The sequence below is a fragment of the Balaenoptera physalus genome (genome assembly GCF_965194825.1).
Source record: "Balaenoptera physalus genome assembly, chromosome: 3".
Taxonomy (NCBI): Eukaryota; Metazoa; Chordata; class Mammalia; order Artiodactyla; family Balaenopteridae; genus Balaenoptera; species Balaenoptera physalus.
In genome coordinates, this window is record NC_138890.1 from 17,281,870 (window position 1) to 17,304,569 (window position 22,700).

General features: G+C 52.5%; 1 protein-coding gene across 3 annotated transcripts in view; it reads right to left on the minus strand.

The window, feature by feature from the left end:
- Window positions 1–268: 268 nt before the first annotated feature.
- WNT3A (Wnt family member 3A) overlaps window positions 269–22,700 on the minus strand; it is a 48,231-nt gene continuing 25,799 nt past the window's right edge. Inside the window, exons 3-5 of one of the 3 annotated variants that reach the window (XM_082456958.1) lie at window positions 7,835–8,100; window positions 1,944–2,258; window positions 269–1,389 (exon numbers count right to left, since the gene is read on the minus strand). In XM_082456958.1, coding sequence (XP_082313084.1) covers window positions 1,384–1,389; window positions 1,944–2,258; window positions 7,835–8,100 — 587 coding nt within the window. In that variant the 3' untranslated portion in view covers window positions 269–1,383. Of the gene's footprint in view, window positions 2,259–7,834; window positions 8,101–22,700 lie in introns of all 3 variants that reach the window. The other 2 variants (XM_082456957.1, XM_082456956.1) reach the window with 2 other exon arrangements.

Below are 22,700 nucleotides of genomic sequence, written 5' to 3' on the forward strand. Positions count from 1 at the left end.
GAGGCCATTGCAGAGGCCCCAGCAGTCTCTGAGCTAAGCATGCCCACCTCACCTCCCATCGTGGCCCCTCCCAGAGGGTCACGACCAATCCAGGCCCCATGCCTTGCTGACCCACCACCAAAAATCCAGCACAATCCACAGGTTTGTTTGGTTGTTTCTTCTTTTCGTTTTTGTTTGTTTGTTTTTACTTTCCCCATAGTTTGAAACTCACAAGCTATGACTAAAATAATTTCTTTCATAGAAAGAAAAAGAAAACCACAATAACACATCTGTTTGTCTAGTTCCTATGTATGGTGGATATAGCAGCATCGGAAATAAAATTAAAACCAAAAATGCAAAATTCAAGGCAGAGGAAGGTCGTATCCCTAGCGAGCCATGCAGCTTGTCCTCCCCACCCCCCGCCCCAACTGTCTCTTCCCCCTGCCTGGAGGGTAGGGCCTCGGGGACAGGGGGCTGGGCAACATTTCACAGTGGCAGAGGCTGAGGAGGAGAGGTCTTGGCATGGCAGCACCTGGCAGGAAGTCCCCGTAGGCATTGGTTGAGAGGTCCATCAGTCTCGCTCATTCCCAGACAGGATGGATGAGTCAGACGTGAGAAGGGCCAAGTCAAGTGGCCAACCAGAGGCTCCAGAACAGTGGCCAGTGGCAGGTAGGTCTGGTGCACCATAGCCACAGCAGCAGGACCTGGGGGTCTGTCCTGGCTACGAGGGGCTGGGAAGGAGACCAGTCCTCTGGGGTCTTTGGGTCCTCTGTCTGTAGCACCAGTGTGGCATCATGCCCCGACTCCTAATCTCCCAAACAACCCAACCCAAAGTGAGCCTCCAAGGCAGGGTATGGAGCTGAGTGCGACCTGGACAGCAGTACAGGCCAGTGGCTCCCTTCTTGCCTTCCCCTTACAAGGGGCTGTGAATGAGGGAGGTGGAGAGAGGTGCTAGGCCAAGAGGGAGGCAACAGCAAGACTGGAACAGGAGGTTTTGCTCCTTTTCTGTGGATGCGATGGGGTGCAAGTGGGAATGTGAAGACAGGGAGGAGGGAGAGCCAGGCGTAGGACTTTCTGTCAGCTGCAAAGTAGAAGGCACAGCAGACCAGGCTGAGTGGCACCTTGCTGGGGCCTGGGTGACAGCAGAACGCCACTGGAAAGAGGGCCTGGGTGTCTGATGCCCAGCACAGGGCAGCCAGGACAAGCCAGTCCTCGTGTTCCAGGCCCTTTCTCAGCCTACTGCCGTCAGGCCCTATCTCCTTCACCCAAGCCCAGGTGGTTCTTGCGGTTCTGCACGGCAAAGGCTCTCCCTGATAGGGTTCCTGGTTGAGAGCGTTGGCAGGTATCAGACTGAGGAAGGAGTGCCACAGGCCTCCAGGCACCTGAATCATCATAGGATGGGCCTCAGACCTTAGTGGGAGGGGTAAGGGGACAAGATGCCCCCCACAGGTTCTCCACAGCTCGTTCTGCCAGGAGATACTGCTCTACAGGACGAGGTCAGGTGGAGGGAACCATGTGGTCTTCGGAGGAAGGTAATGGCAGGCTAAATCCCCACCCCTGGAGCCCCGCCCCCAGAGAGGACCCCGCCTCCCTCCAGCAGCCCCGTCCCTGGAGTTTCACCCCAGGAAGGGCCCCACACCTGTCGGGAAGAACTCCATCCCACTCATGAGCCTCACCCCTGCCCTACCACGGAGGACCCCGCCACCCTCCAGGAGCTCCATCCCAGAACCCCGCCCCATCCATGGAGGAGTCCCCCCGCCGCCGCCGCCAGGAGGACCCCCAGCCCGGTGCGGCGCCCGCTACTTGCAGGTGTGCACGTCATAGACGCGCGCGCACTCCTGGCAGCTCACGTAGCAGCACCAGTGGAAAACGCAGTGGCACTTCTCCCTGCGCCGCTCGGTGCGCGCGTTGTGGCCGCGACCGCAGCACAGCAGGTCGCAGCCGTCTATGCCGTGCGAGCTCACGTTGCAGGTGCGGTCGCGCGTGCCGAAGGATCCCGTCTCGGGGTTGGGCTCACAGAAGTTGGGCGAGGCCTCGTAGTAGACCAGGTCGCGCTCTGTGGGCACCTTGAAGTAGGTGTAGCGTGGCCGCAGGGTCTCCACCCAGCCGCGCGACTCGCGGTGCTTCTCCACCACCATCTCCGAGGCGCTGTCATACTTGTCCTTGAGGAAGTCACCAATGGCACGGAAGTCGGGCTGCGACCACCAGCAGGTCTTCACCTCACAGCTGCCCGAGAGCCCATGGCACTTGCACTTGAGGTGCATGTGGCTGGCGATGGCCTGCAGGAGCGCGTGAGCGGGGGCGTCAGGGCAGGCCCTCAGTCTCCCCACCTCCCCGGAGGATGGCTGTACTTCTTGCCTGTAGTCCCCCTCCGCTCACCTGGCAAACCCAGTCCCCCCACTTGCTCCATAAAGCTCCGGGACTCCCAGGTGGAGCAGGTGCCCTCTCCCAGCACCACCCTTCCATGTGGTGCTGCAGGTTCTTGTGCCATGTGGCCCCCCGGTAGACCCAAGATCCCTGGAGGGCAGGGCCTGGGAGGCCCCCTCCTGGGCTGGGTCTACTTCTAGGCCATCTACGTTGAGTGAAGGAAAGAAGGGGCTGTAACATGTGACATGTAAGTGCCGGGGCGCAGGAGGGAAGTCGTTCATTCTGACTGGGGAAACCCAAGACCTCCGTCTAGAGGAGATGTACATGGGCTGGGTGGCAAGGCTGGGGGCTGACCTGAGCACGGATAATGGTAGTGGCTTGAACAGGGTACCTTCAGGGCCCAGGAAGCTGGTTTTATCGGATTGTAGGGGAGTTGCTGAGGATTGTGTGTGTTTCTCCTGTGGGCATCCCAACGTCAGGTTGTCTTCCCTTCTCTCTTTGGGGGAAGAAGTGGGGCTGGGGGTGAAAGGTCCCGTGGTGTAATCAGAACTAAGGCTGAACTGGCCACTATGATGGGCACTGGCCACATGTGAGGTCCTGAGATGCGGCTGGTGGTCCAAACTGAGAAGTGCTGTTAAGTGCAAACCACATGCTGGGTCACACTAAGTCCCCAGACTTCGTAAAAGAAGAGGATGTAAAATATCTCATTCAAAATTTTAATATTGATTGCATTATTGCAATAACATGTTGGCTATATTGGGTTAAATAAAATTCATTATTAAAACAAATTTCATCTGTTTCCTTTTAAAATGTGGCTACTAGAAATTGATAAATCTAAGGCTTCATGTGGGCTCTGTGTCCAGATGCTGCCTCTACACTGTCCCCCTCTGCCTGCTCTTTCTTCAACCCTTCCCTCTCATACTGGCACATCTTTAGGGGCATCTGTAAATTACATTCCCCCACCGCAGTCCAGTTCTGTCTAATCTCCATTCTCTTCTCTTTTGTGACCAAGCTTTTCCAGAGAGGAGCTGCCACTACCTCTCTCTGCCTCCTCAGTCTCTTGTTTTAGTTTTACTTTTGATCAAAGTTATATATGCACATACTTTGAAGAGTCCAAGAGTTCCTAAGACCTGTTAAGAAAAACAGGAGTTCTGCCCCCACACTCTCATTCACAGCACTTTCCTGACCACTTGAGGCAGCACCTTGTACCTCTACACCTCTAATAAGATGCTTGTCTTGCTACTTCTTGATTTTTCAGTGTTTGGCATTGTCTATGGACCTCTCACCTTGGAGGTCCCATGGGACCTCACCCCACAACTCTGATGCACACTTTTCCCAACCCCCTTCCTACTCTAAAAACTATAGCATAATTCCAGTTAGATCAAAATTTAGTGCTGACAGTATTGGGGCTGTGGTAAATGTCATATTTAGTTGAGCCACATGCCATGATAGCTTTTCCTTTTCTACAAAATGTTTTGTTGTTGCTGTTTTTAATGTACTTATCACAGGTTCAGTCTCACTAACTCCTTTCGTTGTCTAAATATTCTCTTCAAGACTTTCAAACACACCAGCTGATCTATGGATTTCATCTTCTTGGAGACATCTTTTTCAAAGGCCTTCTGGTAAATTTTGTGAAATGTGCATGTCTGAAAACAAATCTTTTCTACTTAAAGTTGAAAAGATGATTTAGCTGGGTATAAAAGCCTTGGCTTAAATTATTTCCCCCTCTCAGGATTCTGAAAGCATTACACTATTTTATTCTAGCTTTCACTGTTGTTCTTAGAAACTCTGATGACATTTTGATTCCTGATCCTTTGCATGAAACCAAAGTGTGTTCTGGGAAGCTTGGAAGGCTTTTCTGTGTCATAGGCTGTGAATTTCACAGCGAGCTTTGATGTGGGTCTTCCCCTTTCTTGTGCTAATCATTTATGCGGCCTGTTTTGTCTGAACTTCTGCTCTTCAGCCCTGGGAACCTTCTTGTCTTATTTCTTTACCAAATTCCTCATCTTCATGTTCATCATTGTCTTTCTTGGACAGATCCTCCATATTTTCTATCCTTTCCTATTTTCCATCTCCTTGTCTTTTTTTCTCTACTTTGTGGGAAGGGTGTCTCAACTCTCTTCCAACCTTTCTGCTGAGAATTTTCTTTTTGCTGTCCTATTTTTAATCTCTAAGAGCCTCTTTTCCCCCCTGAATGTTCTTTTAAATTAACATCCTGTTCCAATTTTATGGATTCAGTGTTTTATCTCTCTGGGGATAGTGATGGTTTTTTGAAGTTTTCATCTCTCTTTACAATGTCTCCTTCCCATAAGTTTGGGGTTTTTTTTCTTTATTTTGGTCTTTACCTTTGTGGTTGCTGGAGGCCTTCCTCAGATGTTCAGTGATCCTTGGCTGCCTGCTCATATTTGATAGCGGGGAGCCAAAAATCTTGTTGAAACCTCCTGTACATGGGAGGGATTCATCTATTTGGGCCCTCACTGTAGAGTGATCTGGCCACGTTGCTTTTGGGGGAACCCCCATCTCAATATCTTCAAGTCTCTTCTCTTGGGTTGGTCTGATTCTCAGGGGAGAATCTTCCATTTTCCTGCCTAGAGCGTAATCAAGCTTCACTGTGGCACTAGGAGATTAGGAAGACAAATGTGTATGTAGACAGACTACTTTTACTTGGGCAGCCTCACCCTCAGCAGTCCAGACACCTTCTGCTTTACCCTTTTTAGGGAATAAGCCTCCAGACTTCTGCCATGGTGATGGAGGGGTGCTGTCTGGATGCAAGAGGTTGGATAGAAGAGCTGGTACGTTAAAAAGTGCTTTTAAAATAGACTTTAAAATGAAAGCACAGCTCAGCATACACACTTTTTCCCCAGACCAGCAAATGACCAGTCTTTCTGTTTTCAGCCCCATATCTATCTCTACGTCTCAAGATATCTGATACTAGAAATTCCTTGGTTGATTCTCAGAGTTCTCTACTGGCTTAAGATTCAGCTTTCTTGAGTGTACTAAGATATTGAGTATTCATCTATCTGCTTTTTGCTTTCAAAATTTTGTTGCCATTGTCACCTTTTCTGTTTTCCATGTTCTCAATAGTTTATTTATGTATCTTAAAAATTAATTCATTGTCATTTTAGTGGAGTTCTAGGAGAATGCAGAGGAAAATATTTGTATTTTGTTTGTCATCTTTAACTGGAAACTCCCATTCATTCTTCAGGTCTACAATTTCTATGTGATTCTTTCCCAAATCTTACATTTTAGCTTTGTGAACATAAGTAGGCATATTTTTTCTCATAATCTGTGTCTAATAATTCCAGTATTCGAGTCTTGTTTCTGTTTCTTTTGTTGTTGTTGTTGTTTTGTTTTGTTGTTTTGCTGATTATCACTCATTTAACAGGTTATCTTTGATTATGTGTTGAACATTGTGTTTGAAAAGTTGTTTGTAGAAAAAAATTTCAGCCTAGCATAAGGTTATCATCCTCCAAAGAGGATTTATCTGCTTTCTCCAGGTACATGGGGATACCAGCAATTTGGGACCACCTTAATCCATTCAGTCTAGAGATATTCCTAGCCTGTACATGTGCATAAGGGCTTGTCTACTTCTGATTTTCCTTTACTCCTCAGGATCCCAGCCTAAACCGAGGAGTTTTTTCCTAGACATAGCACCTTTGGTGGGCCCCTTTCAGCTCTGTGAGGCTGCTGGAAATGCAGCTCAGCATAGGCACTTTTTTCCCAGACCAGCAAATGACCCCTGGACAAAAGCTGCCCCAGACACCAGGTTCAGAATCTTGTCTTCTCCTGGACTTTGGACTGCTAATTCCTCACTATATGGTTAATTATTTGACACTTAACAATTATTTTATGGAAGTGTAATACACATGCAAAAGTTTATATGTCATAAGCATGGAATATGACAAAATTTCACAAATTACCAGCCTCAGAACCCCAGCTCCTCAGAAACTCCCACCATGCTCTGTTCCATTTGTTATACTCTCCCCTCTCCAGGGCATATATTCTAAGAGCATCTCCTTGATGACTAATGATATTGATCACCTTTTCACATATTTATTGGACATTTCTAGATTTTCTTCTGTGAAGTGGCTTTCCATTTTTCAGCCAACTTTTCTATTGGGTTATCAGTCTTTTTGTTCTTTTTATACTATAACTTTCATATACTTGTTGGGTGTATATATTGTGAACATCTCCTCCTGTGTGGATTGCCTTTTCAGTTTCATGGTGGTGCCTTTTTATAAATTTTAATATAGTCCACATTATTACATTTTTCTTTCATTGTGAGTGCTTTTTTGGCCTGTTTAGGAAATCTTTGCCTACTCCAAGGTCACAGAGATGTTCTCCTATGTTTTCTTCTAAACATTCTTTGTTTAATCTTTCCCATTTGGAAATGGGAAATTGATTTTTTATATGATGTGAGGTAGGGGTCAAGATTAATTTTTTTCCACATTGCTATTCAATTGACTGAGCACCATTTATTGAAAAGACCATTTCCCCCTCTGTACTGCACTATCTTCCTTGTGATAAATCAGGTAACTTATACAGGTGAGTATTCTATACTTTTAAAGGGTACTTTTTACATTTCATCCTACATTGGTACCTGTCTTTAGCCGGAAGATTAATTTGAGTCACCTAGTTCCCTGTTGCTGGAAGTTAAATGTTCACTCTTCAGCTCTCTGCAGTGCCCTGGTTGCACTGGCCAAGGCCGGGGCCAACTCTGCTGAACACTTTTCAGTCCCTACACATATCACTTCCTATCAGTAGTTCCCCACTGAACCTCTGACTAAGTTCACTAAGCCCCCTTTTCAGAAGGGCTCACAAAGCCCTGTACAGCTTGGTCTCTGCCAGCCTTTCCATCCCCCAAATCTTTTTCTTCCTCTGTTCTCCATATTCTACCTGGACTAACTCACGTGCATGCTTTCAACTCTGAGCTACCCAGAGGCTCTCCTGGCTTCCCTTCACCTGGATAACTGCCAATTATTCTGCTTGTCTCCACTCACCACCTCTGCGAGAAGTCTTTTTTGAGATTCCAGCCTGGGTCTGACCTCTCCGCTATGTCCAGATCACCTTGTGTGTGTGCATTTCTTCATTGTAGAACTTACCACGCTGTGGTGTAGCAGCCTGGCGTCTCCCTCCCTGGATGTGCAGGAGCTCCTGCAGAGCAGGCCTTTCTCCCACCCCTCCTTCCTTGTGACCCCAGCTGCATAGGTGGACCTGCCATCCTGTGGGAATGCCCTAGACCTCGTGGAGCAACTGGACAGCCTTATGTTTCAGACACCGCTGGGCAGGAGGTGAGCAGACCCCCAGCCTGGCCACCATATACATCCCTCCCACAGCCCACCACCCTGCCTACACCATGCCACACTCCTCAAGGGACCAGGGCACATACCCTGCTCAGAAAGCTTCTATTTCCCAGGGACCCGCAAGGGTGTGGTCTCAGGGCTCTCGGATTCACAACCTAGGATGGGGGCGGGGGCCGCGGACGTACCTGGCGCCCAGCCTCATTGTTGTGGCGGTTCATGGCGGAGCGAGCGTCTGGTCGGTTCTCCCGCGCGTCTGCGAACTCCCGAGACACCATCCCGCCGAACTCGATGTCCTCACTGCAGCCGCCCCACTTCCAGCCCTCACCGGGCGAGCCCTGGTGGCGGCTGCTGCAGCCGCAGATGGCAGCGGAGCCCTCGGCGCACGAGCGTGTCACAGCGAAGGCTACGCCGGCGGAGGCGATGGCGTGCACAAAGGCGGACTCCCGGGTGGCTGCGGAAAGAGGCGACGTGGTTGGCAGGACCCGGCAGGGCTGAGGTGGTGGGACTGGCGTGGGGGCGTGGCTGCCTCTTCCCGGGCTGGGTCCTGGGCACCCACAGTGGGCTAGACTCGCAGCGCGGTAACCGCGGTACAGTAATCGGAGTCGGGGAGGCAGGACTGCGGTGGGACAGGAGCGCGCGTCTCCAAGGGAGGACCCAAGGAGGAGGGAGAGCTGCCCCAAAGAAAGTATACGGAGGGCTAAGGAGCCCAAGGCAAGATGCTGGACATAACTTGTCATGGAGAACAGCAGGGACGGCTGAAATCAGAAAGTCAGATCATAACCAGTGCTGGTGAGGATGTGGAGAAATCAGAACGCTGTACACTGCTGGCTGGAAGGAAACTGGTGCTGCCTCTTGGAAATGGGTTTGGCAGCTTCTTGAAAACATACACCTACCCTATGACCTGGTCATTCACCTCTGAGGTATTTACCCTGGAGGAAACCTGTGTCCCTGCAAAGACCAGGAAGCAAATGTCACTGCAGCTCTATTTGTAATAGTCCCAAACTGGCAGCTCCAAAATGTCCAACAACGGGTGAATGGATGAAAAATTGTGGCATGAAATAAATAAGTCGTGGGTATGTGATGTACAGATGGTGACTAGAGTTAATAATATTGTATATTGGAAAGATAAGAGCGTAGATCTTAAAAGTTCTCATCATAAGAAAATATCTTGTAACTGTGTGGGGTAATAGATGTTAACTAAACTTATTGTGGTGATCGTTTCACAATATATACAAACATTGAATCATTATGCTGTACACCTAAACTAATATAATGTTATATGTCAATTATATTTCAATTAAAACTTGTGGCATATCCATGAAATGGAATTCTATTTAGCATACCAGAAAAGAGAGCATGGATGAATCTCAAAACAATCATGCGGATTGATTAAAAGGCATACAAAAAAGGCTCCTTCTAGTGTACCAGCAACCCACGGTGGAGCCCTCGTGCCCAGATGTCCTGGTTGGAAGCTTCCCACAGCCCTGCCCAGGGCATGGCTCCTGGCCCACATGCTGCCCACTTGTGCCTCTTTTTCTGCCTGCACACCCTTCCCCTCTTCCACTCCAGACACCAGGTACTGAGAGGCCCAGCTGAAGGGCTGCCTCTTCTGGAACCTTCCGAAGGTCAGTGCCTCCATTTGCACCTCGCCTCCTGCTGGCCCCACATGCTTGGGTCTGGAACTGAATGCCTTCCAGGAACCGCATCCAGGCTGACTCTGACCTGGTATTGGAGCTGCCGCCTGCATGCAGCCTTCTCTTTCTACACATGGAGAAAATGAGTCAGGGGATGTGGCACTGGTTTTCAGAATGCCAGTGGGGAATGGCTGGAGCTTGGGAAGGAAAAGCCGGTGGGGCCGAAATGGATGAGACAGGCATGTGAGGGAGTCAAGGGAGGCCTGCCTTGGCGAGGCCAGCTGCAGGGGGTCTCTGGGTGTGGGAGGCCTAGCCTGACCCTGGTAGACAGAAGACTAAAGGAGCTGGTCTCAAGGGACAGGCAGGAAATCGACAGAGGAAAAGCAGGGGGCAGGGGTATTCTGCATGCGGAGGCCCACAAGGGTAGGGCCTCAGGTGGGGAGGGGTTGGGCTGGCAGGACCAGAGGGAAGTACAGGGCATGTGGGGGACAGCCTGGACTTTGCAGAGGCTGGACTCCCAGCCAGGCTTCCCCAGATGGGATGAATGAATGCATCATGCCTCCTGCGTGTGTGCAAACATTTCTTCAAGGGCACCAAGCCACGATCCGCTCCAGGTGGAGGACAAGGGCCTGGGGGTGCCCTGGGTCCCACGTGAGCTGATAGGACTCACTCCTCGACTCGCCATTCCACATGTGTGTGTGTGGGAGTAGCTGCTGTTTGCCAAGCCCTGCTGGAGAAACATCAGGGAGCAAGATGACCTCGTGGAGCTTACCTGCTGATTAGCAGGAATTTTAAAATCCTAGGTTAAAAAAAATGCTATGGGCTGTGGAGTGAGCAGGAGAGATGTAGGAACAGAACCAACTAGGACCTTCTGTGCCAGGCAAGGGGTGTGTGCCCTGCTGTGTCCCTGAGCTCCTCGTGGGCAGAGGCCCCACTGCAGGACTGGACACTGCTAGGGCTCCAAATGGCTACAGGAGAGTTATCAAAGGGGGCTGCTGTCTCCTCACCCCACATCAGTGCCCTGGAGGCTTTTTTCCTGGGAGGGGGAGGGACAGGTGGGCTTCCCCCTGGGGAGTGAGTAGAAGTTTTGGGTTGCTCCCCATACTTCCTCCAGCTGCATGATCTCACCTGCTCCCAGGTTTGCATCTGAGCATGTGTGTCCCAAAGCGCAGGTAGCAGAGGCAGGAAAATGGTAAGATAGAGTTCCAGCCAGCAATGTGCACACACTCAGACTCATCCACATAGCTTCGTACACATCCACACACCTGCCACTGAAAAAAGCACATTCACTCCTATACCAAGAACACACAGTGTGAGATGTGTCTGAGGAAGTGCCCTCTGCACGAGCCTCCTGATAGCTGCCAGGCCCCACCCTGCTTTTGGTGACTCTTTCTGTGGATTTGCCAACAGTTCTGGATGGTCCTCTGCAGACCCCGGCCAACCTGTGTACTCCCCATGTTTTGCCCAGAGCAGGCCTGGACTCTCGCTGCTTTCTGGAAACTCCCAGGTGGTAAGCACCCAGCCACAAACCCAGAAAGGGACTCCTCATTTCTCCCCTGTCAGCCTCCCACTGACAGCTTGGCTGGGGACTGCCCAAGTCTGAAGGCTGCTCTGGCCTCCCGACATGGCCCTGGCCCATCCTGCCTCTCCTGGCTCTTCACCAGCCCGCAGTATCTCCCAGTTGCACCAGAAGAGGTTCCTAGTTGGGACAGGCACCTCCAGCTTCCAGCTTCCCCCACCCATCCACACACATGTAACACGCACACACACACACACACACACACACACACTCACTCTCTCACCCATATATGCATGTACACTCATACACAGACACACACACACTCTCACTCTCTCACCAATATATGTATGCACACACATCCACAGACACACACGTAGGCACACGCTCTTACACAGGTATGCACACACATGCCCACACACACGCTCACACATACTGTAGGAGGAGCGCTTTGTCCAGCGCCCATCTGGCCCTGCCCAGCCCTTCTCCGGTTCTTGCCACTGTGTCCTTGCTTGACTCACACACAGGCTGACTCTGCGCCGCCTCCTGCCCTCTCAGCCCTGTCCACCACTCCCTGGCCTCCAGCCACACTCAGCCCTCGTCCTTCCCTTGGGTTCTTTCCAACTGCTTCTCTGCTCATGTGCATCTGCCATGTCCCCATCCCTGCTCTTTGAGGCACAGGCCAGGGTCCTGACCCTGCAGTCCGGGTTCGGTCCACGCCTGGCCCTGGAGCCCTCGGGCTCCCCAGGTACTTCAGTAGCACCCTCTTACATCCATTCTGCCTGAAACCTCCCTGAGCTGGGGGCTGTGTCCTGTTCACCTTTTGTTTCTAACCTGGAGTCCCAGCCCATCCCACAGATGGTTGTTGGGGAGTGACAGCCTGGTCAGGGGAGAGGTCACGGGCCCTGGGCTGGGGCAGGGAGTCCAGGAGGGTCTGAGCCCACCTGGGCAGGCCTCCCCCTTGGGACCTGGCTCTCTGCCCCTCCCTACTCAGCTTGTCCTTGAATGAATTCAAGACAGCTCCCCTCACTGTTTCCTTTCCCAAATGTCAGCCAGGCAGCTGCCTCCTCAAGACACTTGAAGACCCTGCCCTGTTTTCCTTTTATAATACAACTGATTAGTTACAGGCCAGCCTGGAGCCACCTTCTGCTGACTCAAAGCACCATGAATAAACAACTGCATGGACACAGACCCCTTTCCTTCTTGCCCCTCCACTCAGAAGAGCCCCCACCCTTATTTTTGTCTTCTCAAGGACTCAGGTTGTCTCCCGCCTCCAACTCCTCAGAGGGTGGGCTCAGATCCTGATTCTCACCCTTCCAGGGCCCCGGTCTGGTATCTTCCCTCCTGCCCATGCAATGACCCTGCGTTAGGGGCTGTGAGCTGGTGGCCTGGGGGTTCCTTATCACCTCTCCCAGGGCAGGGTAGAGCCAGTATGTCCTGGGCATTCCTGGAACCCACTGCACACAACCTGGCGCCTCCCCCACTGCACCCTCTCTGGTGGCCCTTCTCAAGGCTCAGATTCTCCAAGCCTTGAATATGCTCCCCCAACTCCCTCTGAGTCTGCCCCCTGAGGGCCCAGGGCTAGCTCCTACAGGAGGATCCTGCCTCTGTCTCTGCCTCTGCTCTGCCCCCTCCTCTAGCCCCTCCTCACCTCCCCTTCTCCAGCTTCTGAGATAAGGGGAGAGAAAGCAGGCCTGGGGCTTTGCTCTGCCCTGAACAGGGCTTGGAGATCTCTGCTTATCGAGCTCAGGCAAACAGTCCAGGGCTGCCAGACACACTTGAGGGGAAGGGTATGTGGGGGTTGGGAGGGGTATTCCCCCTTGAACTTGGAGGAAAAAGAACTCATTCCTGCCCTGCTCTGTCACCAACTAGCTGTGTGACCCTGCACACTTCTCTTTCCTTTGGGGGCCTCAATTTCCTCTTCTGCTAAATGAAGAGAGGGCCTCCTCACAAATAAAGTCCCGAGGGCCAAGGACACCTTGGAGCCGGCCTTTAAACTGCTCATGAGGAAAAGAAGCCTTTATGAAGAGCACGAGCCAGAAAAACTTGAGGTGGTTCATTCTGGCAAAGAAAGTCCCTTTTAAAATTGAAGACACAGGTCTTTAAGTAGTTCCCCAAGATACTGATCAATCACAAAGGGAAAAACTGCATTGGAGAAATCTGACAGACCCTGCCTTACCAGAGAAATTGGGGTTGCGGTCACCAGCAACGGGACAGAAGACGGATGGATGCCACGTGCCTCCTAAGACGAGGCCCCCACCAGGACATTCCACCTCCTTTGAGACATTCTAACCAAAGAACCGTAACTTGCATCTAATTATCAGGAAACATCAGACAAACCAAACCCAAAGGCCTAACCAAGCTCCTCCCAGTCTCAAGGGCATGAAGGGCAGGGCTGGGCTGAGGAGCCTGGGGACCTGGGATGGGATCCTAGACAGATAAGGGACATTGGTGGAAAATTGTGTGAAATCTGGGTAAAGTCTGGAGTTTAGTTAGTAGTGATGGATCTTAGTTTTGATGGATCTAGCTGGGTTTGTGTGATGTCAGCACTGGGAAGGCCTAGGAAGAGATCTGGACTTCTGCAGTATTTCTATAAGTATACAATTATTTCCAAAGAAAAAGTTAAAACACATCCTGAGACTGTGCAGAAGGAAGACCCCCTGAATGCCCAGATGACATCCCACAGTGGTGGGGCTTTTAACCCAGGAATCCATGGGCAGACTTTAGGGGGTTCATAACCCTGCCAAAATCATGAGCTGGAATTCCAGGGCATGTCTGAAAACTCATGTGTTTTTCTGGATAGATTGCTTTTATCAGATTTCCACAGGGGTTTGAACCAAGAAGGTCATGACTGACTGGCTGGAGTAGCCTCAGTTTACAGAGGAAGAGGGACAGGGCTCCCCTAAGGTCATGGGTGGGGCAGGCACAACCAGAACTCAGACCAGGGTCTGAAGCCCAGCAGCTGCCCCAGTTACAGCAAAGTTTTTAGCCACAGACAGCAGCCTTGTCAGAGATTATACAACAGAGGCAGCTAGGGAGGGGGAGAGAGAACCATCCTGCCTGTGGGAAGAGAATTGCATCTTGGAGATGAGACTGCAAATACCTCTGTCACCAGCAAAATGTCTTCTTTTGAATAGGCTATGGCAGGTCAAGAGAGGAGGAGGGGACACGGGCTATGAGACGGGGGTGCTTAAGGACCAATGTTGCCAATTTACCAAGTTGCTGCGGTAGAGCCTGCATGAGCTTTTTGAGCTATCTCAGTCCTGCTCTGTTCCAGCCCAGGACTCTTATCCCACAGTGCAATTAGGGCTTGGGAAAAGGAAGAAGAAAGGGAATCTTGTAACAAAGTCTTTCTATAAGACAAGCATCTTCCATCGAGAAAACCATCTTCCCCAGAAACTTGATGTTGTCTCATTAGCAATTATTTACTGAGTTCATGCAAAGTATCAATGATATACCCTTCCTTTCATTCTTCTACCATCTAGCCATCCATCCATCTACAATCCACCCATCCATCCATTTATTCTTCTACCATCCATCCATCCATCCACCCATCCAGGACCTGAGAGTCTATAATGAGCCACACACTAGGAATATAAAATAAGTAAGATGCGAGGTGCCCATTCTCAAGAACCAAGGCAAGAAGTCTGCAAGAAAGTGGATTGCTGCTCTCTCTGATGAAATGTCTAACAACCCAGGCTTTCTGAAAGGTTGAAGGAGCTACCTGTTCTTGCGGTAATCAAGCATAAACTGGATGACCCACTGTTAGGTGGAGGGAATCCCTGCACTGGGAAAGAGGAGGGTGAACCAGAGGAATCCTCGCATTCCTTTAGTGGGAGGCCCTGCTATTGCAAGTCAGGTTCTTTGCTTTGGGCTGTGCTGAGTCACCTGCCTTTGGGAGCTTACAGTTTATGATGAAGAGAGTAAGGGGAACAAGGACACACAGTAGGCTTGGCAATGTGAGCTCTGGGGCAGGCCTGGGATGGATGGGTGGCTGAATGGATGGATGGTGGATGAGTGAATGGATGAATGAATGGGTAGGTGGTGGAGAGTGGGTGGATGGGTGAGTGGATGGATGGATGGGTGGTGGTGGACAGAGGATAGTGGGTGGATGTTGGCTGGATGATGGATTGATGGAAGGGTGGATGAATTGTGGATGGATGGAAGGGTAGAGGTAGAGTCTGGGGCAGGTGAAGGAGTACTATGTGGCAAGAGCTGGGAGTCTGGGGGAGGGCAGGGGGAGTCGCCTTGCAGGGCTGCATCATCACCGAGGCCAGCCCAGCCCTGGGTATGGGGGTTGAGTGTCACATGTGAGATGGGCTTTGGCAGTTACTTCACTTCCCTGGGTCTCAGAACTTTAGAACTAGAGGGATTTTAACAAATCTTGTCTCCAGATTTGGATTTCATAGGCTTGGCAAGTACTAGAAATTACTTGGGAACTGAAATAGGACTGCAAAATGTTGTTACTTTTTTGAGAGAATAAGACACATAAGAAATGACTATCATAATTTCAGAAAAGGACCTTTTAACATTAAAAATGGATACAGTTCCAAAGTCCTATATGCTGAAGAAAGTTCAAAAAAATTATTCCAAGGGCCTCGCCTTTCACATTTCACCATGAAGCTGGTGGTTGGCAACTACTTATTGAGCACTGACTGTGTTCTAAGTGGACAAGAAGGCTGCAGCCTCTGTCCCAGAGCTGATTTTCCCTCTGGGAGATTACCCAGAAGGCCCTTTTATCCGGGATTGATAGGAGAGCACCGCCCAGAGGCCTCCCTGCCCTGGGCCCTGCGCATCTTTTTATAACTGCTGAGAGGACTGGTCCGGACAGAAAGAGAGGGCTCCTCTCTGCTGAGCCACCACCATGGGCCCTGCAGGCCCTCTCAGTCCCAATGATGTGTGAAGGCTCAAAGTGGGCCAGCCCCCTTCCCAGGCTGCCCAACAGTGAGTACTGAGCCCAGACAGGGGTCGCAGGAGAGGTTCTTGCACCCCCCAGCAGTGGGTCCTATGACCACCAGGCTGTTTCTGTAGTTGCAGCTTTCAGGAGGTGAAGGGCCCACCTGCCCTGCTGGGCCCCATACTTCACAGTCACAGGGAGTGAGGAGAGGCCCACCTGTCCTCTCCTGGAAGGGGAAGGCTATGGGGGCCTGATACCAGATGAAAAGGAGGGGATGGCCGAGGGCTCCTGGGATAAGCCCGTTGGCCTGAGGGGGCGCTGGAGCGCTTTTCGGAGGATAGAGTGTGACCCCTGGCAGTGGAAGTTCCTGGAAGGGGATTGTGGTTCAAATTCGACCACTGACCAATGAGATCAAGCTCCTGGGTGTTCTGTCTGTGGAGTCCACCCAGTGGACCCTTTGAGAAGCTCTGCAGGTAACCAGGTGCCCCAGCAGTGGTCACTGCAGACCTACCAGTGGACCCAGGCCCACTGTTCTGGGTTGGGGGGGGCATCTATATCTGTAAGGAGTCCTCTGGTGATTCTGATGCATCCCTGAGCTGAACTCAGGCTCCATTATGGTCTCAGATTCCTAAGCCCCCTCCTCTGGAAGTTGGCCAGACCCAGGAGGTGTTTGGGAGGGAGGTCCCAGGACAGGATTCTGCAGGGAGAGGGGAGGAGTTTACTATGGCAAGGGTGTCTCTGACACACTCCCCCCCATTAGAGGGACATGGAGGTGGCTAACACGAAGGGTCTCAAATACTCCCCCTGCTCCGGGCTCCTGCAGTGGGCTGTGCATCTCTGGCCCGGCTCCTATGTGAAGTGAGGCCCTGGGTCACTGGGGCCTGGCTGCTATCATCTGGTGGCTGGGTGGGGATTCAGCCTGGGGCAGGGTGGGGTGTGACCTCCTCCTTGGGAACTGTAGGATCTGCCTGTCAAAGCCTCCTCCTGGCTGAGTTCTGGCCTGAGGGACAGCCCTCTCTCTCCTGGGCGTGCCTGCCCCACGGTCCCTGGAGACCTGGGGCTCCACTACTCCCCTGGGCAGTGTTGACTTTTGGGTCAGACTCCCTGCCTTGGTGCTGGGGTTGGTCAGCAGAGGGTGCAGCCATGAGGCAGGCTCCCTTGTCTCCATGGAGACCCCCTCCACCTCCCCCCCCCCCACCGTCAGGACCATGGCTGCAACCACAATCACCTGCCCAGGGTGGGGAGTCCTGGACCCCAGATCCACCACTCTACTGCCCTGCAGGGAAGCTTCTCTCTTGCCAGGTATGTGAGGAGAATCCCCCATCCTACAGGCTTGTCCCCACTCAGCTGGGGGCCCTCTGTGCGTCTTCCCTGGCCTTCCAGGTTAGGAGTTCTTTGTGGCAGCTGCTGGTGCTCACAGCTGGACAGGACTACAGAGAGGCCAGGTCAGGGCAAATGGCTCCTGTGGGCACTGGGCCTCCGTGGGAGCCTCTGTGGGGGCCTCTCTCTGCTCCTACCTGCCCACAGAGCATCGTTGGCAGGACACAGAGAGAACTCGGTGCCCTCACTCATGCTGCATCCGTAGCACACACTCAAGGGCAGCAACTGCGGCTCCCTCTCAGGCACCACTCAGCCTCCTTGGGCCAGGCCTGGGCCTCTGCACACCTGGCAGGTGAGAGGCTGTAGGAGGGGGAGGATGCAGAGAGGCAGGTCCAGGGATGGCCACCCCACAAAAGACAAGCAAGTCCTGCAGTAACTGTGCACGTGCAGAGAGGTCAGCAAATGCTCTGTGTCTGTCTCCCTGGCCCATGAAGGCCTCAAGGGCACTTTTAGAGCATTCAGAGGTTGGCACCTCTTCCCCTACCAATGCCCCAACATGAGGGAAGGAGAGATGGGAGACTGGCCTGAGCCCCTAGCCGGCAGTTTGCTCCCTTCCCACACAGCCCACCTTCCTTGGTCTCAGAGCTAGCGGGGCGGCCAGGAGGGGGTGTCGCAATGGGCAATGGCATTTGGTAATCCCGTTGGCCCGTCCTGCACAAAGGATGGAGCCACCTGAGAGCGGAATGCAGCTTGCGCCCCACTATAGCTGCGGCCCCTGACACCGCCCGGCCGCCAGCACGGCCGGCGTCCTGATTACCTGCTGGGGCTAATGAATCTGGCTTTGTGAGCCACTGTCACGCCGCGTTAGGCCCACAATGGCTCTCGATATTTTATATGAATTTCCTCCCTCGTCGGCGATTAGGCCATAGCAAGCCAGTCATAGCAACCGGGAGGTATGCGCAGCCCAGGGGCCTGGGGCGCGAGGGGAGCTCGCTATTCACACGCTTTAACACAGCACTCCCGAGGGCGTGTGAATCGCCAGCAGCATTTTCACTTTTCTCTTGTGCTTAATCTTGTCGTCGTCGTGGGGATATTGTTTTCTGAGCCGGGCGCGGCAGGGTGTCGCCGGGGTCTCTCCTGGCCCCTTTACACACACCCCCAACTGGGGAGAGTTAATGATATACGGGGGAGGCCGCAGAGACGGTCGGAGCTCCCCAACCACCGTGAACCGAAACACTTTCCGATGAGGGTCAGGGGTTGCAACCTGGATTCAGGGATGCCGGTTCCCTCAAGGGCCCCTTCTTCTCTCTGACCCCTCCTGAGCCCTGTGGCTTGTGCCGTCCTGGCTGTCCTGCCCTGGCCCCGTGCCTGCACGCCGGCCCTCCGCAGATCAAGCCGGGACACACAGGGAGGTGGACAGACCACCCCCTGGAGCCTGGCCAAGGGAAGGGGCTCTGCTGGGGAGGGGACAGGCCATGCTGTCCCCCCTCCTGCTCCTCCCCAGCCCAACCCCCACGGAGAATGGGGAAGAAGGCAGGCAGACATGGGTGCTTTGTCCCAGGGCTGTCCAAGGGCACGAGCGGAGGGTTGCGAGGGGATGAGCACTGTCTGGGGAGCCAGAGAAGGCAGCAGGCACCCGGAACACACTTGCGGAGACCTTGATTGACACCCACAGACCCTGCCCCTAGGTAACCAACCAGGACTCTGACGTGATGTGCTTTGAGGGGGTCAGCTAGGGCCCCCAACTCAGCTGCCCAATGGGTGAGGTCCAAGTGCAGACCCCACGGTGAGAGTCGGACCACTTCTACCAGCAGCAAGGCTCCCTCTGCCAATGGGGATGCCCCACCTGGAATGCAGATGTGCAGGCCCTGTGTCCTCCGGGTCCTGAGACCCCGAAGGGAGCTTTGGGGGCACATATGCTGGAATCAGAGGCAGGGTTGAGTGGCTCCCTCAGTCTCTTCTTTAAGGAAGCCATTGTAGCCCAGGCTTGGGGGTGCCTGGGAAAGCCACTGCCAAGGGCACTATACTGAGGGCACTAAACTAGTGGATGGACACAGGCTGAGGCCCGGTTTCTAGAGGTCACTGATGATGAAGCTGGGGACCATGCCCCACCTGCTCACGCTGACGTGCTGGGACACCAGTGGGAGAGGCATCAAGGGTCCTGCTGCCCGCTGTGGATGACTCACCTCTTTATGGCCCCTTCCATTTCTCTAAGTTGCAAATGCCCCACCCAGCTGAGACCCAGGTCCCCCCCAAAGTCATGTGCCACCCACAAACCCACTGGCCTGGACCTTGGACCGGCTGCACCCACTGTGCTTCCCTAGGGGCATGGCCCTGGCTGGGCTTCCTCCAGGAGTGTCTGCTAAGGCACTGAGGTCTGGGACCTGCCTTCCCTGCCTTTTGGCCTCCCCACCCCTTCACCTCACTGGGGGTCAAGAGTGGGTGTCGGCCAGCTCTCAGGGAAAGCAGGCGCTCCAGGTGTCCAGGGGCCTGCCTGGAGGGACAGATAAGCTGCAATCGTGTGCCAGCCTTCATGCACTCAAAATTCTTCAAATACTTTCTGCCTAATGCAGGTTACATGGTTCTGCTGCTGTGGAAAGTGAGGGTGGAGGGTACTTCTTCCGAGCCCGGGTTCACCTCTGTCACTCAACCCTACGTTCCTCGGTGGCAGCTTCTCAGGGGTCCACCTGGCCCACCCAGCCCCCAGCCCCCAGCCCCAGGCCAGGCAGATGGTGGTTTGTGTGTGTGTGTGTGAGTGTGTGTGTGTGAGCTGGAAGCAGGAGGTATGAGCACACGCTCTTTCCCTCTTATCCTCACCCCACACGCACACACTCGCACACCTCCACACGGGGCTGGGGCCCTCTGCTCAGCTGACAGTGTTAAGCTTTGTTCAACTAGGCCGCCTCAGCAGGGGTGGTCAAGCACCCCACAGACCTTGCCACAAAGCCTGAGTGACCTCTGACACGATTAGGGTCGCCCTGACCCTAATCCAATCAGATTGATTACTGTGAGTGTGGCCCGGTGGCCAGGCGGGGGCCTCCACAATGGCCTCCCAGAGCTGGCCTCTCTCTGGGGCACCTGGAAGGCTCCTTCCTCCTGGGCCATTCAGCTCTGCGCCACAATGAATCCGGCCATTTCTCAGCCCCGTGGCAAGCCATGGGGGAGAGAGGGCTTCCTCTTTCCCATTAGACCAAGTGGTGAGGGCGTATGGGAGCCGAGATGACTTTCATCCAGCTGAAAATGGAGGAGGGAGGGAGGGACAAAGATCAGGTCAGGGGAGGGGGGACCAGAGGGAGCAGAGGGCAGAGGAAGGAGCATGGACATGCGGGAGTGGACACGAAGGGGAGAACATACACGGGGGAGAGAGGACAAGAGGGGAGAGTGGACATTGGAAGGGTGGATATGGGCGGAGAGGGACTGGGACACCAAGGCCACACGAGGGTCCCAGAGGCCTGCTGGGGTCTTGGTTCCCCCTGCGAGGCTTTCAAGGAAGCGAGGGAGTGCAGAGGAAGAGGGGGAACTCCCTGGGCCCCCAGCCCAGAAGCTAGTGACTTGTCTGTTCCGTGGGGCAGGCCCTGGGCACCTGCAGGGCCTGTTCTCACCTGGAGAGCCCCTACAGACACCCCCGCCCCCACCACAGGCTGGCACATTCTTAGGAGTCCTGGCCCAGCCCCTTCTTTGTGCCTCAGTTTCTTTAACTTGTAACCATAGTGCTGCTCATGAGATGGGTGCTAGGATTCAGTTTACTGCTGTGTGTAAAACACTTAACACACGGCTCCAAAAGCACTGTATACATGTTTTAAAGAAAGAGAGAAAACCCTTTAAGATCCAGCTCAGACGCCCCCCTCCCCAGGGAAACCTGCCCACGTGGGCACCCTCAGGCATATGTGCTCATCCTTCAGTCACTCACTCAGCGCATCCGTATAAAGCACCCATTCTGTGCCAGAGCAAACCTTGGTACTGCCCTATGTGCCTGCTGTGTGAACCTGCTGCGCATGGCAGGGGGCCCCACACCAGACCTGAGATCACCCTGCAGGGCTCAGCCTTTGTCCCGGGAGAGTGATGTTGAGGTTGGAGGCAGGAAACTAGGAGCTGCTCTGGAGGCCGGGAGCTGTCCCCCAGGTAGTTCCTGTGGGCTGAGAGCTAAAGATAAGAAGGATCTGGAGAGGATGAGGATTGCAAAAATGGCGGTCACAAAGACTGACCCCATTTCAGACTGTGGGGTCCAGTGAGGGGCAGGTGCAGGCAGCTCTGGACTGGCAGGGAAGGTCCATCTACAATGGCGATGTTGGAAAAGTCGCCTGGGAGAGAGCATGGCTGCTGTGGCACCCCGATGTGGGTAACACAGAAGGGAGTGTGGGCAGGGGTCAAGAGGCAGGCCTCAGGGCCTCCACAGCTGTCCTGACTAAGGTGCTTGTGTGTTTGACCATAGCTGGAAGATTGCGGGTTTGGAGCTGAGCATGACAGGATCCTATGTCTGAACGTGCAGAAAACGGACGAAGCCTGTGGGCCTGTGAGGGTGATGCTGTGCCCCAGGGGTCTCCAAGGCAGGTTCATATATCCCTAGGGGTGTGCAGAAACAGGCCAGGGCCTGTAGGTCGGCATGGGTGATTCCAAGGCAACCTCACTGGCATTGCTACTTCTTCTCCCGCCTCCCCTTCTAGGACCACCCATCTCCAACTTGACCCATGAAGAGGTTCCCAGTTTTCCTGGCACATGTCCAGCCCTGGTGCCATCTATAAAGACCAAGCTCTGTGTAAATCAGGTGTTTCCAATTTCTTGTTTCAGAATGAAAGAGGACCCAATTGAATCATGAGCTGACAAATTTTAAAAACTTGTTGATAATATATCACTGTGAGATTTTTGGCACAGGTAACTCAGAAAAAATTCAAAGAATCAAGAGACATTATATCAAAACTCTCCCCTTTTATCTGTTTATTTTTCTGAAGGATGATCCTCATGCCTAGATCTTTAAATTTTAAGAACAGAATGGGCCCCGAAAGCTGTTCCTCTAAGATCAGGAGGAAATCAGGGGCACCTGTTCTGCTCACTGCTATTCACCATTTCCTGGAGGCTCCAGCCAGGGCAACTGAGCAAGAAAAAAATAAAAAAATAAAGAGTGTCCAGACGGGAGAAAACTGTCTCTACTAGCAAATGACATGAAAATTCTAAGGAATGCATGAAACATCTATTAGAATTGATAAACCTTCAGCAAGGTTATAGAGTATGAGATCAATATTTGAAAATCAACCATGTTGCTATACACCAGCAATGAACAATGCAACAATGAGATTAAGAAAACAATTCCACTTATAATAGCATCAAAAAGAAAAAAATGCTTAGGAGTAAATCTAACAAAAGAAATAGAAGATTTGTATGCTGAAAACTGCAAAATGTCATTGAAAGACATTAAAGACCTAAATAAATGGAAAGACATTCCATGTTTATGAATCAGAAGACTTAAAATTGTTAAGATGGCAATGTTCCTCTAAGTGATCTGCAGATTCAATGCAATCTCTAAAAAACCAAGTTTTGTGTTTTTTTTGCAGAAATTGATGAGCTGATCCTAAAATCCCTATAAGGAACCCCGAAAAGCTGAAACAAGCTTGGAAAAGCAGAACATAGTTGGAGGACTCACACTTCCCTGTTTTCAAACTTACTGCAGGACCACAGAAATCAAGACA